Source organism: Chelonoidis abingdonii, chromosome 3 (assembly GCF_003597395.2).
Source record: "Chelonoidis abingdonii isolate Lonesome George chromosome 3, CheloAbing_2.0, whole genome shotgun sequence".
Lineage (NCBI taxonomy): Eukaryota > Metazoa > Chordata > Testudines > Testudinidae > Chelonoidis > Chelonoidis abingdonii.
Window position 1 is genome coordinate 10,556,752 of NC_133771.1, and position 20,053 is coordinate 10,576,804.

The following is a 20,053-nucleotide window of genomic DNA, read 5'->3' on the forward strand; positions in this document are numbered from 1 at the left end:
TATTGTTTTTTTTGTATTTACATGTGTGTAGTTGCTGGAATGTTTAAAATGGTACTTTCTTTTTGAACAAGGCTGTTATTCATACTTTTCTTTTAAGCAATCGACCGTATATTTTTATCTTGATACAGAGAGCATTTTCACGTCTTTTCTTTCTTTTTATAAAAAGCCTCTTTTAAAAACCTGGTTGAGTTTTCTCTGGGTAGGCTAAGGAACGAAGGGAAGGGAAATTCTCTTTGTGTTAGATTTACGGAGGGTGAATCTGTGCAGCTCGGGAAGAAAAGGGGGAGGAAGGTAAATTGCCCTCTCTGTTTTGTAATTCAAGGAGTTTGAGTACAGTATCTTCCAGGATAACCCACGGAGGGGAAGCCTGGGGAGAAGTAAACAGAAGACAAGGGAGGGGGTTATTCCCTTTGTAGTAAGACTCTGGGCTTCTGAGTCTTGGGTCCCCAGAGAAGGTTATGGGAGACGCAGACCAAGAAAAGGGAGCCAAGCCCTGGAATCCTTGGCTGGTGGCAGCGATATCAGATCTAAGCTGGTAATTAAGCTTAAAGGGTTCATGCTAGCTTCTCAGTTTATGAACGCTAAGGTTCAAATCTGAGTAGGAAGCTACGACAGCCTGTCCCTTAGAGCCTCCCTCTGCCCATTCTTGTGGGTTTTATAATCACAACTGCTAAGTTCCTGAAATGTCCTTCTGCTTCCGCCAGTGAAAGATCGACCCAAAACCAGACATACCACAGCACCCTCGCTGAAGGAAACGAGTCTCTGCTCTACCCAAGCTACTTCTCTAGCCCCCATGCCCACTGCATCTAAGCACCTCAGTCTTCAATGGATTTCAACACCCAGGGAAGTGCTACCCCCATTTTACAGATGGGCTAAGAGACTAAGGCCCAGATCCTCAAGGGTATTTAGCCAGGGAGGGGTTAAGTCTGTAGCTGAGAACAGCATTGAATCCAGGCCTCCCAAGCCCGATGGAGAGTGCCCCAACCACTGGATCACCCTTCCCCGCTCTCCCTCCTTTTAGTTGTCACACACACACCCCGTCTGCACTACGAGCTAGGGGGGTGACTCGCAGCTCACGAACACATACGCTGGGCCTCCATGAATCTAAACGGTGCTGTGGCTGCAGGAGCATGGGCAGCAGAAGCACAGCTTAGTCATGTCAAGTACAAACCCGGCTGAACACCAAGGACAAACTGACCAGGCTACTCTGGCTACACTATGATCTATACTCGTGCTTGTCTCCTCAAGCTAGTGCGAGTGCGTGTACGTGAGCTGGGAGCAGGGCCTTCCCTGGGGGGTGCAGGGACATAGGCGCCCAGTTTCTCATCTATCCGGGGTGTTCCGCCCAGGCCCCATCCCCACTTCACCCCTTCCCCCACTCCCTCCCCCCCCCCGGCAAAACATCTGATCCGCAGCAAGTGGCAGGCACTGAGAGGGAAGGGGGAGGCGCTGATAGGCAGGAGGGGGAGGCTCTGGTAAGGGGGCTCCTCCTCACCCCCCGCCTGTCTGCCACTCGCCTCCTCACCCCGCTCACCTCCTCACGATTTTATTGAAGTGCAGGGCCTGGGGCAGCCCCCCCGATTTGCCGTACCTAAGGGACGGCTCTGGTTGGGAGTCAACCCTCTAACTCTTTATGGAGCCGTAGCCAAAGCCTGAGTGGTAACACTAGCAGGTAACATTCAGACACACAAGTGATCATCAGCTGGGTCCCTTTCATTCTGCTATTACTCATTTGTCCTTCTATCCTGGTCCATTAGGAAGCAGCCTGACCTGCCAATGTGAACTGGACAAGCCACTGCAAATGACAGCAACACTCTCCTCCTGTCCAGGTAAACACAGCCACCTGTGCCCAGCACTCCAGCAAGGAGGGATACTACTCGTCCGTGGAGCTTTGGGTTTCAACATGCCCCAGCACGACCAGTCTTGCCTGAGGGTTACCCATCAGCTGGGTTTCCCCAGCACCCGGGCTGGGTCAGACAGCTTGCCCAGCTCTCTAGTTAGGGCTGCTGTGTTTCGCGCGGGGGGGTGGGAGGGTGTTCCTTGCAAAGCCACCTCTTTGCAGCAGTTTTCTTCCTGTCTATTCATTACTTCCAGTTAGAATCAATTAGCATCTTGAACATGCTGCACTGCTTGCTTTCAATTGCGTTTTCTTCATGGTCAATGGCAGTCATATGCAGACATAGGTGAAAGCAACTAGATTGGTAGATTGGCACCATGCCTCATTCAGTACCATTTTACTGAGGATATATCTACACTACTGACCCGATTGGTGGGCAGCAATCAATCCAGTGGGGATCAATTTATTGTGTCTACTCTAGATGCGACAAATAGACCCCCCCACCCCCCGAGTTCTTGATTCCTGTACTCCAGCGCCGCAGAGGCACAGGCAGAGTTGACAAGGGAGCGGCAGCAGTTGACTCACCACGGTGAAGACAATGCAGTGAGTTGATCTAGTACTTCAACTTCAGCTATGTGAAGTTGAGTAACTTAGATGGATCCTACCCCCCAGGTCACATACAACCAACCGTCATGCATGGAGACACCCATTCTGCATTTCGAGGCTGGGCTAGCCCGGATTCCTCCAAAGTGCTCTTTGCTGACGGCTGCATCAGGACCGACCACCATCTCCTTCATTTCCAAACATGCTTTGGCCTGGTCAACATAGCTACAGTGCTCAGAGGTGTGAAAAATCGACCCTTCCTGAGCACCAAAGCTATGGGGTTAGGTCAGCAGACACAGCTAGGCCCCGTCGACTAGCTACCATTGCTCGGAGAGTGGGGTTTCTACAGTGACGGAAACCCCAGTTCCCTTGGTATAGATGGTGTCTGCATTACAGGGTTATGCCAGCATAGTTACATGCCCAAACTATGCTGCTGTGGTCTCTAGCATAGACATGGCCTTCCAGGTGAGGTTAAACCCATAGCCAGTATTGTTACTGGGAGTATGGAGACTATATGAGGCCCATGGGCGGCAGCAGCTCAGTTGGTGGGTAAGAGCCACTGTGAGCTATGGGTTATTGTCCTAGCACACATGGACCTTCAGGGTCCGTGTATACACGCAGGTATTTTCTGCTGGCAGTATGTGATTTTGGTCCAAGCTATGGGAAACGGTGCAGCAGCATACAAGAAAGATGAATGACAGGCTACCCGGTGTGTCTGAAGCAGCATCCGGGCTGGGTTAACAAGATGCAGGTTTACATTTAATCATTATACCTAGCTCTTAGATAGCACTTTCCACTAGCAGGTCTCAAAGCACTTTGCACAGGAGGTCAGTATTTCCTCCATCTGTACAACAGGGATAATGGAGGCAGATCAGTGCAGTGACTTTCCCCAAGATCACCCAGTGGGAGAGCCAAGAATAGAACCAAGTCTCTCAGGTCCCCTTCTCCAGTGCTCTATCCACTAGGCCACACACCGCTCAAAGGCCACTGGATTTCAGGACAGTGACCAAGAGTAGTTACCATCTCCATCACACCCATTTTTGGCTGTGACTGCATCAAATCTTGTAAGCCAAGAACACAGAGGCGCAGTCAGCGTTTGGCTGGGTGACTTTCACAGATGACCCAGGGGCTGCAGGAAGTGGGGCTGGCAGTTCAGCAAGCCAGTGCCCTGACATGGCGAAAGGAGGCACCGTGCTGCTCCCAGGATGGGAATTCTCAAGCTGCGCCCACGTGCTTAAAGCCTTGCTTCCCCCAAATATACATCAGACCCAGATAAGTTTCAGGTGTGCTGTTAACATCCTGTTTACCTAACTGGCACTGCAAACAGGACGTTCATGATAGGATTTGTCACTTCCTTCTTACCTTCCTGTGGGGCTGCTGAACAGCTGACACAGATCTGAGTTTCTTACAGTTTGCAAAGTGCTTTGAGATCTTCTGCAAAGGAGAGGTGCTACATGAAAGCATACATTAATGGCTGCTTAGTGACCTATGCGAGAGGATTTTGGATCCCAGTGAACAGCTGCCAGCAAAACCCAGCCATGGCAGGCAACCTTAGGAGAGGCAAAGTTTGCCTAGACACAGCTATCCTGGCTGTGTGAGGTGGTCCCTCTGAGTCAGGGCTGGAACATGCTTGCAGGGCAGCAATCCCATCCATCCAGGCAGGCACTACCAGTGCACAGGGCCACTGCTCTCCATCAGCAACCTGGCCACAGGCCCCGAGCGCACAAGAGGAAAAGCATCGCACTCACCTGCCATGTAGTGTTGAGTTTGTTGATGTAGTTGACCAAATCGTGCGAGAGGGGAGCAAAGTAGGGGACGCTGCGGGCACTCACAAGAGTCACCAGGACACACAGAGCAGACACAGACTGCCACATCTTGGCCACAAAGCAGTACTCGTCACCTGGAAAGAGATCCGCACGTAAATCAACGTATTGCGTCTGCCTAGAGGCACAGCTAACCCCTTCCTAACTGGCATTCTTCCTGGCAAGGATTCGTAGAAACAGATGCCAGCTATTGTTAGGTAGAGCCTGTCACGTGATTACATGCAGGGTAATGCTACATACTCCAAGTGAGCAGAGAAGGATATTGGAGGGAGGGGGCTGTGCTGTTTTGGTAGATTCACAGTACCTCCCTGGTTGCCAGAAGTATCACAGGCAGAGACTTACAGAATTGCACCCATTCATTCCTCTCCCCTGCCAACAACTTAAATAAAACTCAGTGTAAAACTATTCATTTGTTCTATATAATGCCAAAGGATCTTTGTGAAAGGACTGTCAGCTCATTTTCAAGGCAAATTAATTGACAGGAACTACCCCCTTCCCCAATTCCCCCCCAAACTTCAATCCCAAACTGCAACCTAGAGTGCTCATGGCAAATCAGTAGGTGGCACTCTCCCCTTTAAATCAGTGCTGCAGCAGGATGGGTAAGGGTGCACTGTACTGCTTGAGATGGCCTGAGTCCTGACATTTTGTCAGCAGGGCCCTGCCCACACTGGGGAATTTTAGCAGCAGCAGGAATCTTCTGCTAAAACCCCCCTAGCATGGGTGGCAAGTTTGTAGGAATTTTGGTGGTGCCCAGAACCCGCCCCTCCAAACTCCACCTGCCTAAGGCTCTGGGAGGGGGCTTGGTGAGGGGGGAGGGGGAGGTCTGGGATGCAGATCCTGGGCTGGGGATTAGGGTGCAGAGGGGTGCAGGCTTTGGGATGGAGGTTTGGGGGATTAGGGTGCAGAGGGGTGCAGGCTTTGGGATGGAGTTTGGGTGCTGGGTGCAGGCTCCACGCTGGGACAGGGGGTGGGTGTGCAGGAGGGGGTGAGGGGTGCAGGTTTTGGGACGGAGTTTGGGTGCAGGCTCTGGGGGGGGGCTGGGGGCATAGGAAGGGGTGAGAGGTGCAGGCTCTGGGAGGGAGTTTGGGGGTGGGAAGGGGTGTGTGGGAGGGGGAGGGGGCGCACCCTCTAGGAGGGAGTTTGGGGATAGGAGGAAGTGCAGGGGTGAGGGCTGTGGGACTGAAGATGAGGGATTCATGATGCAGGAGGGGACTCAGGGCTGGGGCTGAGGATTAGGGTGCGGGGGGATGAGGGCTCTGGCTGGGGATGAGAGTTTGGGGCATTGGAGAGGCTCAGGACTGAGGCAGAAGGGCAGGGTAAGGGCAGCCTGCCTTGCCATTACTGGAGGGCAGGCCTTAGGACCCTGGGGCAGCAGACAGTAGTTCTACTGGTAGCCGTCTACTCCAGCAGCACGAGCAGGCAGAGGAGAGGCGCACGCTGCTTTTTGTCCGGCAGGGACGCGGCGCGGGGGGACACGCAGGGGGCAGAGTGGCAGGCGGGGGCTGGGACCTGGTCCAGGCAGAGATGCAGCGCAGGGGAGGCCCACGGGGGCCAGGGCCCGATCCAGGCAGGGCCAGGAGAGAGACCCAGCTCCAAATATTGCTGGAGCAGGGCACCCGGCACTGAATATTGCGATGCTCAGGCTCCAGGAAATGTATATAACCTGCCGCCTATGCCCCCTAGCACAGACAGGATTTAAAGAGAGAAGGGGAGTCAACCTCTGTCTCTCTCAGGAAGTTCGAGCTCAGGAAACTCCATTATGCTTAACCAGAATTTCCTCTCCCACAAGCAACTTTTAATAAGCTACATTATTCTTTGCCTCTTGTGTAGCATTGCTGTGCACTGGTGAACCTTCTTCTGTTCCACCCCAGAGGGAGCTGCGGTGATCCCAGCTTGGCCTTTTGGTACCTCACAGGGGTACAAGCAATGCAGAAAAGCTACACCTAATTCCAGGATTGAGGACAGACAGCAGAGATCATCTCAGTCCATGTAGCAACCTTCCACCAAGTCAGGAAAGGGCATGGCTGACGTAACCCACATGTGCCCCGTGTGGAACTCTGCTGCTCTGGTGACAACTGAGTCACAGATAAAGGTTGGCGGGCCTTGACTAAGAGCTGGGTCTTTTAGCATGGGCAACAGAAGCTCATGCTTTAAGATGCAAAGCTAACCCCTGCTAACCACCAACCCAGGGGCACACTGATAAAACGAACAGTGATCAAACCCCCATTATGGATGGATCAGACCAGCCTTGGACAGAGACTCAGAGGTCTATCACTTTTTTACCACTCTGACAATACTTTTCTAGCACGTCATGTCAGTAAAGTGCAGACAGCCAGCGAAAGCAAATTCATCCAGGCACTTCAACTGGTTTGCACACAAACACCAGAGCCACGTCTACACTGAAGCTTCCAATTTCAGAAGTGATTCAGGAGCTGACTTTTAATGAGTCAGTGCAACTCAAAAATGAAATGTAGGCTCTTAAATCACTCGGGCATTTTTCTAATACAGATCAAAAGGCCAAATTTTCAAAAGTTTGCTTTTAAAGATTGATCTAGTTACATTCATGCAACTTTTCCAATATAGATAAGGCCCCAGATACTCCATGGGTTGGGTCAGGGGATTTAACTGGCTTAAAACAGAACAAAAATATTCTCCACTGCAGAGGAAATGTAAAATGAAAACAAGTGACCTGTCTCTTCTCTTTATGGCTTTTTGGTACAACAGAACTTCTGCAAAGCCCCATTCTGAACTCCCTCCCAGGGCAGTTAGCAGTGGCTATCGATTCAGCTATGCCCACAATCCTAAGAGGATGCATACCAACTACTCTCCCATTTATCCACCCTTCAGGATGGGAAAGGGTAACAAAGGTGTCAAACCCATGAAGTGACCTCTAACAGGGTAAGCACCAGTTCTTTGCTGAAACACACAGTGCCGGACGTGAGGTCCCATGTAGTCAGTGGAAATACTCCATCTTCAAATGGGCTTTGAACCAGGCTTTAGAGACTCAACTATGCTGGGCCAGAACCCCCATTTGCTGAGCTGTTCGGCAAACCCTGTTCCTGGCCCAAGGAAATATACCTCAAGCCATGCAAAAGCCATTTTAACAAAGCATGAACAGAGCCCGCCAAGTGTAGTTCCTCATCCGCTAGAGGCCAGATTCCCATCTCAACAATACAGCAGATTATCCCAGCCTGAACATGCTTCGAGCCTGCAACTATACTCAGCCCTGCACAGATGACAATCAGAAAGCTCTTTGGGGCAAGTACTAAGCATGAGGTTGCGTCTACAGGGCAATCACACACCAACAGTTAGCCCGTGCCAGTGACTTGGACTCACGGGGCTCAGGCTAGGAGGCTGTTTACCTGCAGTGTAGACATTTGGGATCAGGTTGCAGCTCAGTTTGACCCTCCCACTTCATGGGGTCCTAGACCCCAGGCTCAAGTCCAAACGATTACACTGCAATTCAACAGCCCCTTAGCCTGAGCCAGTTGGCCTGGGCCAGCGGCACATTTTTAATCGTGGTGCAGACACACCCTCAGTGGCCTGCCAAGTACCCAGTGCCAGTAGCTTTAGCGGTGCTGAGGGAGTCCTTTATGCAGAGATCGATTCACGTGAAGGGCACTCACTGACCATCAGCTACCTCCTCCTACTCAGAGGTAAGGCGCCAGATACTTGCCAGCAGAAGACGGATCGCTGTGCAGAGCACATCTCTGGGTGATCTTTACTGCTAATGTAAACTCTGGAAATGGCCAGAATGACAAGTACTTTTTTCTTTGAGGGGGGAAACCACAGGAACTCTCCTGGAAGAAAAGTCTGACCTTGCAAATGTTTTCTTTTTAAGCTAACTCTTCTGATATCAGCACTTTCAGTGGGACACAACTTGAAATCTAGGTGCCATTTCACAGAGAACTTAGTAGTTTCAGACGCTGCCCCCAGATCCCCTTCTAGTTTGTGGTTTTTAGTCATATTTTCCTGTACGGTTAAGATATTTCTCTCTCCTGTTGCTTTGTGAGAAGACCTACACAAACAGGGGAAACTGACCGGGAGGCGGGGGAAGAAGAAAGGAAGAAGGAGATGGACCGTGAAACTGACAATACACAAAAACAGTCAAACTCACAAATATAGCAAAGAAAATTTTTTTCTCTTGACTGCTAGTCACTTTTAGCTCTTGGGAGTTACTTGTAGGAATATTTCAAACACTAGAGTGATTTTTAAACTGTAAACATCCTCTAATTACACATGGCAACCTGATAAACACATGTTGACGACCCCTGGGCTAGCCTCTTTCAGAAGTGGGGTGCCGAGTCTTCATTCATTCATTCTAATTTAAGGTTCCACGTGCCAGCAATAGATTAACGTTTTTAGAATGTCTCTTTCTATAAGTCTATAATATATAACTTAACTAATGTTGTATGTAAAGTAAATATGGGTTTTAAAATGTTTAAGAAGCTTCATTTAAAATTAAATTAAAAAGCAGAGCCCCCCGGATCGGTGGCCAGGACCCAGGGTGTGAGAGTGCCACTGAAAATCAGCTTGTGTGCCACCTTCGGCATGCGTGCCATGGGCTTCCTACCCCTGAGCTAACCTGTACTGGCCCTACCCAATGCCCAGAAAGGAGCACCCCGTCCCCTTTTAGAGTATGCTGCAGTGGAGAAAAATGCAGGAATTCTACACCCAACCATAGCTCCCAGTAGCCATTAAAGGTGCAACACTTGCTTAATTACATCCCCTGCCACCTCCCAGAAAGCCTCCTTATACCAAAAAAAAGTCAAGCCACTGATAGTTACAGGTGGACACTTCGGCCAAATCTTTAATAGATTTCTTAGCCACTATTTCCCAAACAGTAAGCTTCCGTTAATTTAGATCCAAGGTCACCTGACTACAGGGCCCACCAATGCCAACTATAACAAGCACAAGTCGGTCAATGCCTCATCTACATTGTACTTTCCAGATCCCCTTCTCTACTTCAACCGCCTCCTCCTTCCACCACTCCAGTCTGCAGAGGTAGAGATGGCCATTGTATAACTATACTATCTCTTAGCTATTGCATTCAGCATCACTTGCTAGTGAGACCCACAGGGCTCATTTCTCCCCACCTCCACTCACTGTTGGGCAAGGGGGTTCAGCAGGCACCGAGAAGAAGCTGCCACACATACTAAATCTGCTGTAGCTGCCAACAGAATGGACAAGCATTTCACTGCTTTTATGTTAGCAGAAACATTCAGCAAGCTAGCAATCATGTCATTAGGTTTCAGAGTCAACACCTGGGATGAATATACGTGTGTTAAGGGCTCAACTCACTAATACCCTATGTCTCAAGTAGTCATTTATGTCAGTGGGAAGCTAGCATAACTCACTATTAAGTTGTTTTACACTCACTCACCACTGACGTCTAAGTGGCTAGCACACATGGTAACGCTGAATCAGACCGTGAGCGGCTGCAGATCCAAGCGAGCCAGTGCTGCACAGAGTTAAATCCCGATGGCTTTCTTCACAGCCACAAGGGCTAGAATCATACATAGAATATTAAATTCTGTAGTCTTCTAGGATGGGTCTGACGAAAACATCCAGCAGACTGCTCTAGCTCAGAGAGAACATGTTTAACAGTCTTCTTGGGAGGCAAGATTTAGACAGGCTATCATTTCAGATGCAGGCTACCAGACACTTCTGTTCTGGTGCTGCAGGCTGTGGTGCCATCCTATGGAACAACTGCTGGATCATGCAAACTTTTGCCAAATTCTTAGTTGAGAGAGGCACTGTCTGAGGGCCAGATTTTCCAAGGGCTCAAGACAGCACAACTTGGACCCCAGAGTTTCAAGAGCTTCCCTCCCCTTTTAACAATAAGGTGCCACCAGACTCCTTGAAGAGTAACAGATTTATTTGGGCATAAGCTTTCTTCAGATGCTTATGCCCAAATAAATCTGTTAGTCTTTAAAGGTGCCATCGGACTTCTTGCTATTTTTGTGGATACAGATTAACACAGCTACCCCTTGATACTTGACTCCCATTTTAGGTACTTAAATGAAGTGGCCACATTTTCAAGAGCGATGCTCAGCCACATCTCCCATGGGTGCAGAGCTCTTTGGAAAAATCTGGCCCCAAGAGCCCCAAGCATGCGTGTTAGCCTAAAACTCAGTTCTAATCAAATATTCCCTCTGCAGTCTTGAGCAGGTCTCTGAACTGCTTCTGTAAGAGGAGGCTGCACATACATATTCTGATCTTTTTGAAGTAGGAAAGTAACTGGCCTTTTCCCCCCAGCATTTAAGATATAAAAGTGCTTTGTAAATTGTGAGGTTCCGTTTTTAGATGGTGGGACTCAAGGACATTTCAGTTTTAGTTGACAACACTTTGTTTGTACAAAATCTGAGACAGAGAAGCGTGTGAATTGGTATCAGATTCTGCAATCTGATACATTGCTCTCCAGTGAGGCAGAACCAAATTGAAAACAAATACATGTTCTCTGCATTTAAGTTCAGTCCGCAGCCAGTGAGACATATAGATTTTAAGCAGCCTGATTCTTCTTTGCATTTGTTCAGCAAAGCAATTCAGTACTTTGCACAATTTTTATTTTTAAGAGACAGCCCACATGTATCAGTGAGTGAGTCTGGCAGAAGAAACTGCTGCTAAGTTTCTCACAAGAATCAAATAGCTGAACATTCACTGAAGTCTTCCTGCCAGTTTTCCCACACGCTACCCTGGGGCATAAAGATTCCGAAGAGGCTTTAAGTCTGTTCAAGATGAGAGGCAAAGCAGAAAAGAGGACTCAGCTAAGCACCAGTTTCTGTGCCCAATCCCCCACACGCCAGGTGTGGTTGGATTACACACTGAAGTAACTGATTAGTATTCTGCCCTGCCCCCACCACTTCCTCTTCTCTCTGCACAGTTTTCTTTTTTAATTGCAGTTGATCAGTTTCTCTTATCAGCTGGTATCACACCCTAAACAGCAGGAAATTCAGAGCCTGGAAGGGTTTCTCTCTTAGATGAAGTATTGCGGGTGTCCCGAGCACAGAGCTATTGACACTTGTATTAAGCAATGCTCAGGACTAGACTGTTCTACAAATACTTACTGTATATAGGTTTTAGAGTAGCAGCCGTGTTAGTCTGTATCTGCAAAAAGAACTGGAGTACTTGTTGCACCTTAGAGACCAACAAATTTATTGTAGCATAAGCTTTCATGGGCTACAGCCCACTTCCTCGGATGCACAGAATGGAACATATATTGAGGAGATATATACACATACAGAGATCATGAAAAGGTGGGAGTTGTCTTACTAACTCTGAGAGGACAATTAAGTAAGAGAAAAAACTTTTGAAGTGATAATCAAGATAGCGCAGGACAGTCAGTTTGATCAGAAGTGTGAGAATACTTACATGGGGAGACAGATTCAATGTTTGTAATGGCTCAGCCATTCCCAGTCTCTATTCAAGACTAAGTTGATTGTATCTAATTTGCATATCAATTCGAGTTCAGCAGTTTCATGTTGGAGTCTGTTTTTGAAGCTTTTCTGTTGCAAAATTGCCACCCTCAGGTCTGTTACTGAGTGACCAGACAGGTTAAAGTGTTCTCCTACTGGTTTTTGAATGTTATGATTCCTGATGTCAGATTTGTGTCTATTTATTCTTTTGTGTAGAGACTGTCCTGTTTGGCAAATGTACAGGGCAGAGACGCATTGCTGGCACTTGACATATACCACAGTGGTAGATGTGCAGGTGAATGAGCCCCTGATGGCATGGCTGATGTGATTAGGTCCTATGATGATGTCACTTGACTAGATATGTGGACAGAGTTGGTGCTTCTGAACATTTTACCCATTGTCTTAAGACGGTAAGCGCTATAGGAGATGCTCCCTGCTTTGCTATATAGCATCTAGTACAATGCTCCCTGTTTTACTACCTCTGTAAACGACAAATAGAAATATAGAAGAGTTCCTCCACAGATGTAAACTGTCTACCTCTTCTGACAGCGCAGGTAACCTTTACAATGCAGAACAATGCCCTGATGTCTGATTCTGCAAGGCAGTCAAAGTATAATGCTGGGTTGAGAATTTCACTACTTGGCTTGAAAGAGGCAAAGTGATAATCTCACATTAAGACACAATCAGGGCCCAGTGGGAGCCACAGATTTAAAAACCCAGAAACTCTGCAGACTTTGAGGAAGTCCCCTCGCCCCCAGCTCTCTCATCCCTGGTCACAAGTTTAATGCGTGTCAAAAGCCTCTCAGATGGTTATTTCACTTCCAGCTGCATTAAGGACACTTCAGACATGAGATCAGTGGTTTCATTTTGTGTCATACCATCCAATTTGAAATCCAGATGCCTCTAGGAAGCTGGCCTCTTGAAAAACGGAACAGATACTTGGACCGAGAAACTTGTCTTCAGCTCATGAGACTAGTCCTGTAGTGTTTCCCACCCACCTAACCATATTTCAACTACTTCCTCAATTGACAAGAGATTTGGAAGGGGCAGACAGATCCACATCTATGTCCCTTAACTATCCAATGGAAATGAGAGATCCAACTCAGGCAGCATGTTATGCTGGTGCGAGTTAGAGAACTGAGGAATGCATTCCTCCCTTCCGTACTGCTGTACCACTCTGCTTTTGTGGGAGGTAGAGGTATGTCTCAATCACTGCAAGACCCAGCCAAAAATGAACCTAGCTCTCACTAGATGCTGGAGTTTTAGCAACTACACACTCACAAACCAAGAGCCAGAAAGCCTTTCCACATCCCAGAGTGGGAGTGGTTAGAGCAGAAACTGGACACCAGGGCTCCCAGGTTCTCTCTCTGCCTCAGACCTGGAGAAGTCACATCAGTGTTTCAGTTTACCCATCTGTAGGCGCCACAATACTCTCTATCTCACAAGGGCTTACTACTCATAAAACACTTTTATATCCTTGAGCAAGAGGGGGAGATAAATCGCTTCGACCTCTGAATTATAATAAACCGAAAGGTTGGTCTGGGATTGTACGTACTTGAAAACAAAGTCTGGCATCTCCCTGTAACTATTTTATTTATGCCAAGTGCACAAATCTGAACTTTGCCCCTCAGTTACGGCTGTTGCATTAGTTGCCAATGTTTTTTACATAACGCTAAAGCCATGACAAAGCAAGCATATACACAACGAAACACTGCTTTGCTTGATGAACTGCCAGCTTAACTTGGTAACTCATACTGTTATGAAGCAGCTACCAGACCCAATTTATTGTATCCATTACTGCATCTTCACCAAAGGTTAACAGCTTTAAACTCACATCAGCCATATCTCCCCATCATTGTTGCAAAACTCCATCTGTTATGGAGGCTAGAAAGTTAGCAAAATACTCATCTTTGCAAAACTGGATGCCACTCGCAGATCTTGTCTAAACAGAAGGAGACTTTGTTTGATGTTAAAAAGCTGCTTCTCTTTAAAATAAACTCTCACGAATGAAATCAGGCTTTGTACGAACCAAATTAAATCCCAGATTCTTACTCAAGACCTAGATTCCAGTTGAACAGACTGGAACACTTACAGAAGAACTGCTATTAAAGACTCATGCAGCAACTCACGACTACTTGAAGCAATGTCCTTTAGGCAAGAATGGAGACTGGCCCTTTCCAGTCTGTTATTAGTGACATCTCAGGTGCATCTTAAGAAAACCTGAACATTGAAGCATGTGACTCTAGAAATTCCACCCTGCTGCTGCATTTGTTAGTTCTGCTTAATAACTGTTTAAGAGACTATCTTCAGGCTATAGCCAGGGTCCCAGATGCTTGGTGACATTAGATGTTCACCTTCCTTTCCCACTCCCCCTCAAGAATTAACTAGTTTCAAAGCCAGTTCAGCTAAGCTGGTTTCATAAGGAGTTAGCCTGCAGAGACAATAAGAGTTGGAGCCTTGGCCTAGAAAGAGGCTCCATGTGGTCGAAAAGCTTCGTGGAACCAATTACAAAAATACATATAGCTGCCGTCCTGTACGTCTACGACTACCACGAATTTCTGCAGATAATAGCCTATGTCATCAACTAGTCTAAACAGACACACACTGGGCCGCAAAAAGCCTATGTTAAGATTGTGCACACTAGAAGCATGCTACCGGTATGATATACCAGCATTCCTACAAAAGTGAAGCACTCCTAACGTAAATTTAGCTTTAAAAACTGATTGGCGTTTTTGGCAAAGTTAGCCTGGAGTAGCCCAGTCTCATGTGTTCAACAGCACTTCAAGCCAAAGCTGTGCAATCAGGTCCCCGTGTTTTGGATACACCAGTCCGAAAATATGCTGCAGTACTGATCGGCTGTGCACAGTTAGTTTGGAACTGCATGAGGCAGAGGAAGACAATCCCTGCCCCAAGGATCCTACTTGGCAGCTCCTATGATGGCATTTCAGAAGCGATTCAGTCTTTCACAATCCAAACACTTATCACACATTCAGGGGTTAACACTCCCTTTCCTCAGGCCTTGTGTACATTAGGGGATAGCTGGATTAGTGCTAACCCTTACTGCAGAAGCGCCACAGTGGGATAGCCTGTGTGGTGCAACACATCTACATGCACTAGCGGGGTTGCACCAGGATAAGTACACCAGTGACTGAAGCCCTCATATAGGCATGGCCTCAACTTATCCAGCCTTTTACAGCCGGATTCCTGCTGAAGGGTGGGACCAACATCAGAAGCAGATGAACTGTACAAGGGCTACCCTTGGGCATGTCCCACTGGCTGCAGAAAGCTTGTGTCTAATCCTTCTTAAAGCATAAAGCAGCAGCCACTGTTTTTAATCCTGTACACCAGATGGGAGCAATGCAAAGGCTACGAACCACAGGGGCGGGCAGGAGGAAGCAACTGCCCCTGTGTCATTCTTCTGCTAAAGGGAAACTCAACGTGAGATTAAAAACAGGCAAGTCAGAAAAGGTGAACAGCCAACTAGGAGAAAGAAGTTTCTCCAGGAGTGTCTGTCTCCAAATTGGGATCTGATTTTACTGCACCAGACTGGAAAGTGGACTTCAGACCTTCTTTACAACCAGCACTGATATTTACCAATGGGGGAGGCATCCAATTCAATCAGGCAGGTAGATTTGGATAAGGGGCAAGGAGCACAAGATCAAGTGACCACAAACAAGAGGGGACTTTGGCCTGGAGCAGCACCCTCCTCAGCAAGCACAGAGCCCCACCATGCAGAATTAGGGACCATGTTCGGCTATCACAGGAATCACCTGACTCAGTACCCATCACAAAAGGACAACCCTACATTTTAGCTCTAAAACCAATTGGTTGTATTTATAAGTAAGGAGTTTGGCCAGTGTCAACTGCTGGTGTTTGCAAAATTTGTCAGATAACACAAGCCTCAAGGAGCAACATCTGTTAGTAAAAAACACTTTGGCAGGTGACTGCTAAAGATTTTCAGGACTAGCTCTAGAGGTGATTCAATGCTAGAGTTTCACAGTGGAACTTCTTTCTCCTTCTACCTGTTTTGTATTTAGTTTCTTTATTGATCTTTCCACCATCTTGCTGCCAAAACACAATATTCATAAGAGCTGGCCCTAACTTAAGTCCATTTATTAAAAACACCACAGATTGTTCTTTGCAGTTCCTCTTCCTTTGGTAGCCTGTTCTGCAAACTTAGAGGGATCAGAACTCCCCCCTGTCCCATCCACAATTTATTCACATGGCCCTGGTCCTCCCCGATCAGAGTGGCTTACAAACATTAGTTAACCTTCACAATTACCTTGGAAGCTAGGGAAGTATTATACCCATTTTAGTGGTGGGTCACAGAAGTGTGGAGGCTAAGATCCCCAAAGGTGTTTATGTTGAAGTCAATGGCAGTTAGGTGCCTAAGTAGCTTTGAAGATGCTGACCAGAGATTAAGGGCGTGATCTTCTGAGCTGCTCAACACCTCAAGTTCCTACTGAACTCAGTGAAAACTATGGCTGCTCAGTAATTCTGAAAATCAGGTTCAAAGTGACATGCCCACGGTCACACCAGATGCTCTCAGCAGAGAAAAATCCACATCTGCTGAATTCCAGTTCAGTGCCTCAACCACAAGACCATCTTTCCTCTCTATGTACTGACTGTTTATCCATGCACTACATCAGAGATATTACCAACAATACCACAGACTGCAAAATTTCTGAAAAACCCCAGTATTAGCAGAGATCTTACTGCTGCCCACAATTGTAGCTGCCTGGCAACTGTACGCTCCTCATCCCCTCCAGACAAGGATGAAGACACTTAAATTCTGCAATTAGTGGGTCGAATCTACAGAATCTCTCTTTTTGCTGACAGCTGCACCTAAAAAAATACCTGGAACAGGCCAACACAGAATTCACAAGGGGAATGACTTCCCCAGAAGGAAGATCAGTCATCTGGGGCTCCCCTGGAAGCCATGATTTGTTCACACATCTGCAGAGGTACCTGGTTGCACATTCACTGCCACTGATCAAACCTGCTGCTAGAAAAATCACTTCCTGTAAACAACACAACACAGACCTTGGTGATCCCTAGGCCCGCAGAAGGCAGCTCAGCACCAGCAAACAGTCTGTCAATGCCATCTGCAAGTTCCGGAGCAGAGGGGCTACCCCAGCTCTGCAGTCACTACCTGGGCCCCAGCAGGAATCTGGACTCATGGATCAGAAGCCGGAAAGGGAAGAGGCAGTAGCAGAGGCTGTGTGTTCATGGGGTATGATGTCCATTTGCTAATACAGACACCTCTGAGAGGCGAGACCTGTCCCTCGCGGGGAAGATTAAACAGGGCAAGAAAAATCCCTGATTCACATTTCCTGGTACTCCAGGATGGTTGCGCAATTGGAGCCAACTCCCCACTAGTCTCCTTACTTCCCTTTCCCACCAGGGAAGGACAAACAGGGAAAGTTCACTGCTAGGGGAGAGGGGAAAGCCCTTACCCATCCCCCTGCACCATCCAAACATGCCCCCCCCCACCCCCACAGCTCCTCTCTCCTCCCAGCCCCCAACAGCTCTTTGTGGCATGGGACAACAGCCAACCATCTCCCCCCACCTCCACACATCCTCCAGCACCCCTCATCCTCCTGTCCTGCACACACCTCACCACCACCATCCGGAAACCTTATCCACAGCCTGCATGGGAATCCCTGCAACCCCTCCCTCCATGATCTGCCCCAGCTGTTCCCCTCATGCCAAACTGCCCCTCCTCCCAGCCACCTGCCTCCAGAGTCATCCTCCTGCCCCGCCCGGCCCCACACCAACTACCCCTTTCATCCATACTGTCACAGATTCATTCCCCCACATCCCCGCCCCAGACCAACTGACCTCTCCATCCACACTCTGTCCCCAGATCATCCCCCGCCCAAACGCTCCCCCGCCCCATCTGGCCTGCCCATATTCATCCCCTGCCCCCCCTAAGCCAGACGACGACTCTCCCCCATGTCACACCGCCCCAGATCATCTCCGCCAGACAGAAACGCCCTCGCTCATTCTGTGCCCCATCATCATCCCTCCCCCAGACATAAGCGAACCTTCCCATCCACCGCCCAGATCATCCCCCCACCACCCCGGCCCAGACCACCGGCCCTCCCCCATCACCCTCCCAGATACCCCGTTCCTGCCTCACTGGCCCCCCATCTTCCTGTCCCCATATCCTATTCCCTCTCCGCCCAGACAACCAGCCCCCATCCACCTGCACACGATCATCCCCTACCACCTCCGCCCCAGAACCAACGAAACCTACGCATCCACTCCTGCCCCAGATCCATCCCCCCGCGCCAACATAAATGCCCTACTCCCGGCACAGCCGCACTACGGGGGAACCTCTCTATCCCCGACACTACGTACACATCGCCGCCAGCTGACGCGCTCCCCCTTCTCCGCAGGCGGCCCCCAGCCGCGCTGACTACCACACCCCACGTCCCACCCCCACCAAGACCCCCCTCCCCGACTGCTAACTGTCATGTGACATGCGCCCCCCTCGTCGTCATGTACTGCTTTGGGCGCCGGCGCCCTAGGCGTCACTCATTCCTCCTCGCCCGGCGCGTACGCCCTGGGACTGGACGTCACAACTAAGGCCTTCCCAGGTGCATTCCCCCCGCCATGCAGCGCACTGCTGCATGAGGGGATCCGTGCACCCATGTCTGGCAGCACATGCCCCAGCTCCAGCGTCCCTCCTGGGCCTGCGAAAGCCCCCCCTCATCTCCCTTCCCTGCATCTCAGTCCCCGCACAGCCCCCCACTTTCAGCATATCAGGGTGTCGTCCCTGCAAAGCCCCCTCCCCTTCCTCAGCATTGCAAGTGGGTCCGCAACCCTCTGTCCAGATTGAAGTCGTCCCTGGCCCTCACCCTTCCCAGGCTAGCAAGGGCATCCCTGCAACAGCCCCCTCCCCCTTACCAGGCATTGCAAGGGTCGTCCCGAAAGCCCCCCCCTCCGTCTCCCAGCAGTGGCATAGGGCGCGTTCCCTGCAAAGCCCCTCCTCCCCTCTCCAGCGCCATTGCAAGCTCCCTGAAAAGCCCCCCCTCGCCCCTATCTCCAGCATTGCTAAGGGTTGCGTCTGAAAAGCCCACCCGTCTCCCTTCCCCGGCATTTGCAACGAGTGTGCTACACCTGCAAAAGCCCCCTCCTCCTTCTCACATGCAGGCAAGAAGTGCTCCGCTGGCATAAGCCCCCTCCCTCTCCAGGCATCATGCAGGGTGATTCCCGCAAGCCCCGCTTCCTCCCCTTCTCATGCCATGCAAGGTGCGTCCCCTGAACAAGCCCCCCCTTTCCAGGCATTGCATAGGGGACGTCCTGATAAACCCCCCCTCTCCCTTCTCCAGGCATTGCAAGTGTGCGTCCCTGCAAAGCCCCCCTCCCCCTTCTCCAGGCATTGCAAGGGTGCGTCCCTGAAAAGCCCCCCCTCCCCCTTCTCCAGGCATTGCAAGGGTGCGTCCCTGAAAAGCTCCCCCTCCCCCTTCTCCAGGCATTGCAAGGGTGCGTCCCTGCAAAGCTGGCCCCCCTACGCACACCCCTTCCAGGTGTTGCAAGGATGCATCCCTGCAAAGCCACCTTTCCCTCCCCTTCCAGGCATTGCAAGGATGCATCACACAGAACCTGGTGACAGACAAAATGTACAGTCCTCTGCATAATGATTGCCAGCTTCACAGTTATTAAATGATAAAGTATCCCAGCTATTACCCTCATTTTCCAGGCACGGCGCTTTCCCTAAGGTCCCAGAGCAAAGGCAAGCATAGAATCTATGACCTCATGCTTCAGAGGACTGCTCAGGCCCGTGGACGAAATTCATTTGCTGTGCAGGGCAAACGTCCACGTTTATTTTTGCAGCAGTTGCTCCTAGTGACAGCCTATCTCCCATGCCCCCCAGAGCCCTGTCCTTATGTTTATATGCCCTGAAATTACACTGTAGAACATTTATGCAATCACAACAGTCACAAGTGAAAAAGACTGACCAGGTCATTTGGTTTATTACCAAAGTGCACTAGAGTAATGGGCCGGCCTTAGGGAAAATGAAACCCTGTGCGAACTTGTATTTTGGTGCCCCTGGCTCCTGTGGGCACAGCGCCAACCCATTGCCCCGGCTCCTGTGGGTACATCTCCATTGTCTCTGGCCCCAGCAGGCTCGCCAGGCTTCCCCCTCCCTTCATCCCTGCACTGTGGTCCATTTGCTCCTAACCCCTGTACTCCCCTCCTGCACCCCTGATTCCTGCTCTGTGCCCTCTTTGCCCCAACCCCTGCACTCCCCTCTGTAGATTGCCACGTATTCGCAGGGGCAAAAGAAAAATGCAGGCCTGTTATTTACCAGGCTGCACGTGGCAACAGACTATATAGGTAAGAGATGCAAGGAGAGTATGGGTCAC

At 49.5% G+C, this 20,053-nt stretch overlaps 1 protein-coding gene across 2 annotated transcripts in view; it reads right to left on the minus strand.

The window, feature by feature from the left end:
- The window catches only part of CTSB (cathepsin B), a 31,959-nt gene extending 13,788 nt beyond the window's left edge, over positions 1–18,171 (minus strand). Inside the window, exons 1-2 of one of the 2 annotated variants that reach the window (XM_075063601.1) lie at positions 18,007–18,171; positions 4,189–4,340 (exon numbers count right to left, since the gene is read on the minus strand). In XM_075063601.1, coding sequence (XP_074919702.1) covers positions 4,189–4,314 — 126 coding nt within the window. In that variant the 5' untranslated portion in view covers positions 4,315–4,340; positions 18,007–18,171. Of the gene's footprint in view, positions 1–4,188; positions 4,377–18,006 lie in introns of those variants that run through there. The other variant, XM_032763520.2, reaches the window with a different exon arrangement.
- Positions 18,172–20,053: the final 1,882 nt, after the last annotated feature.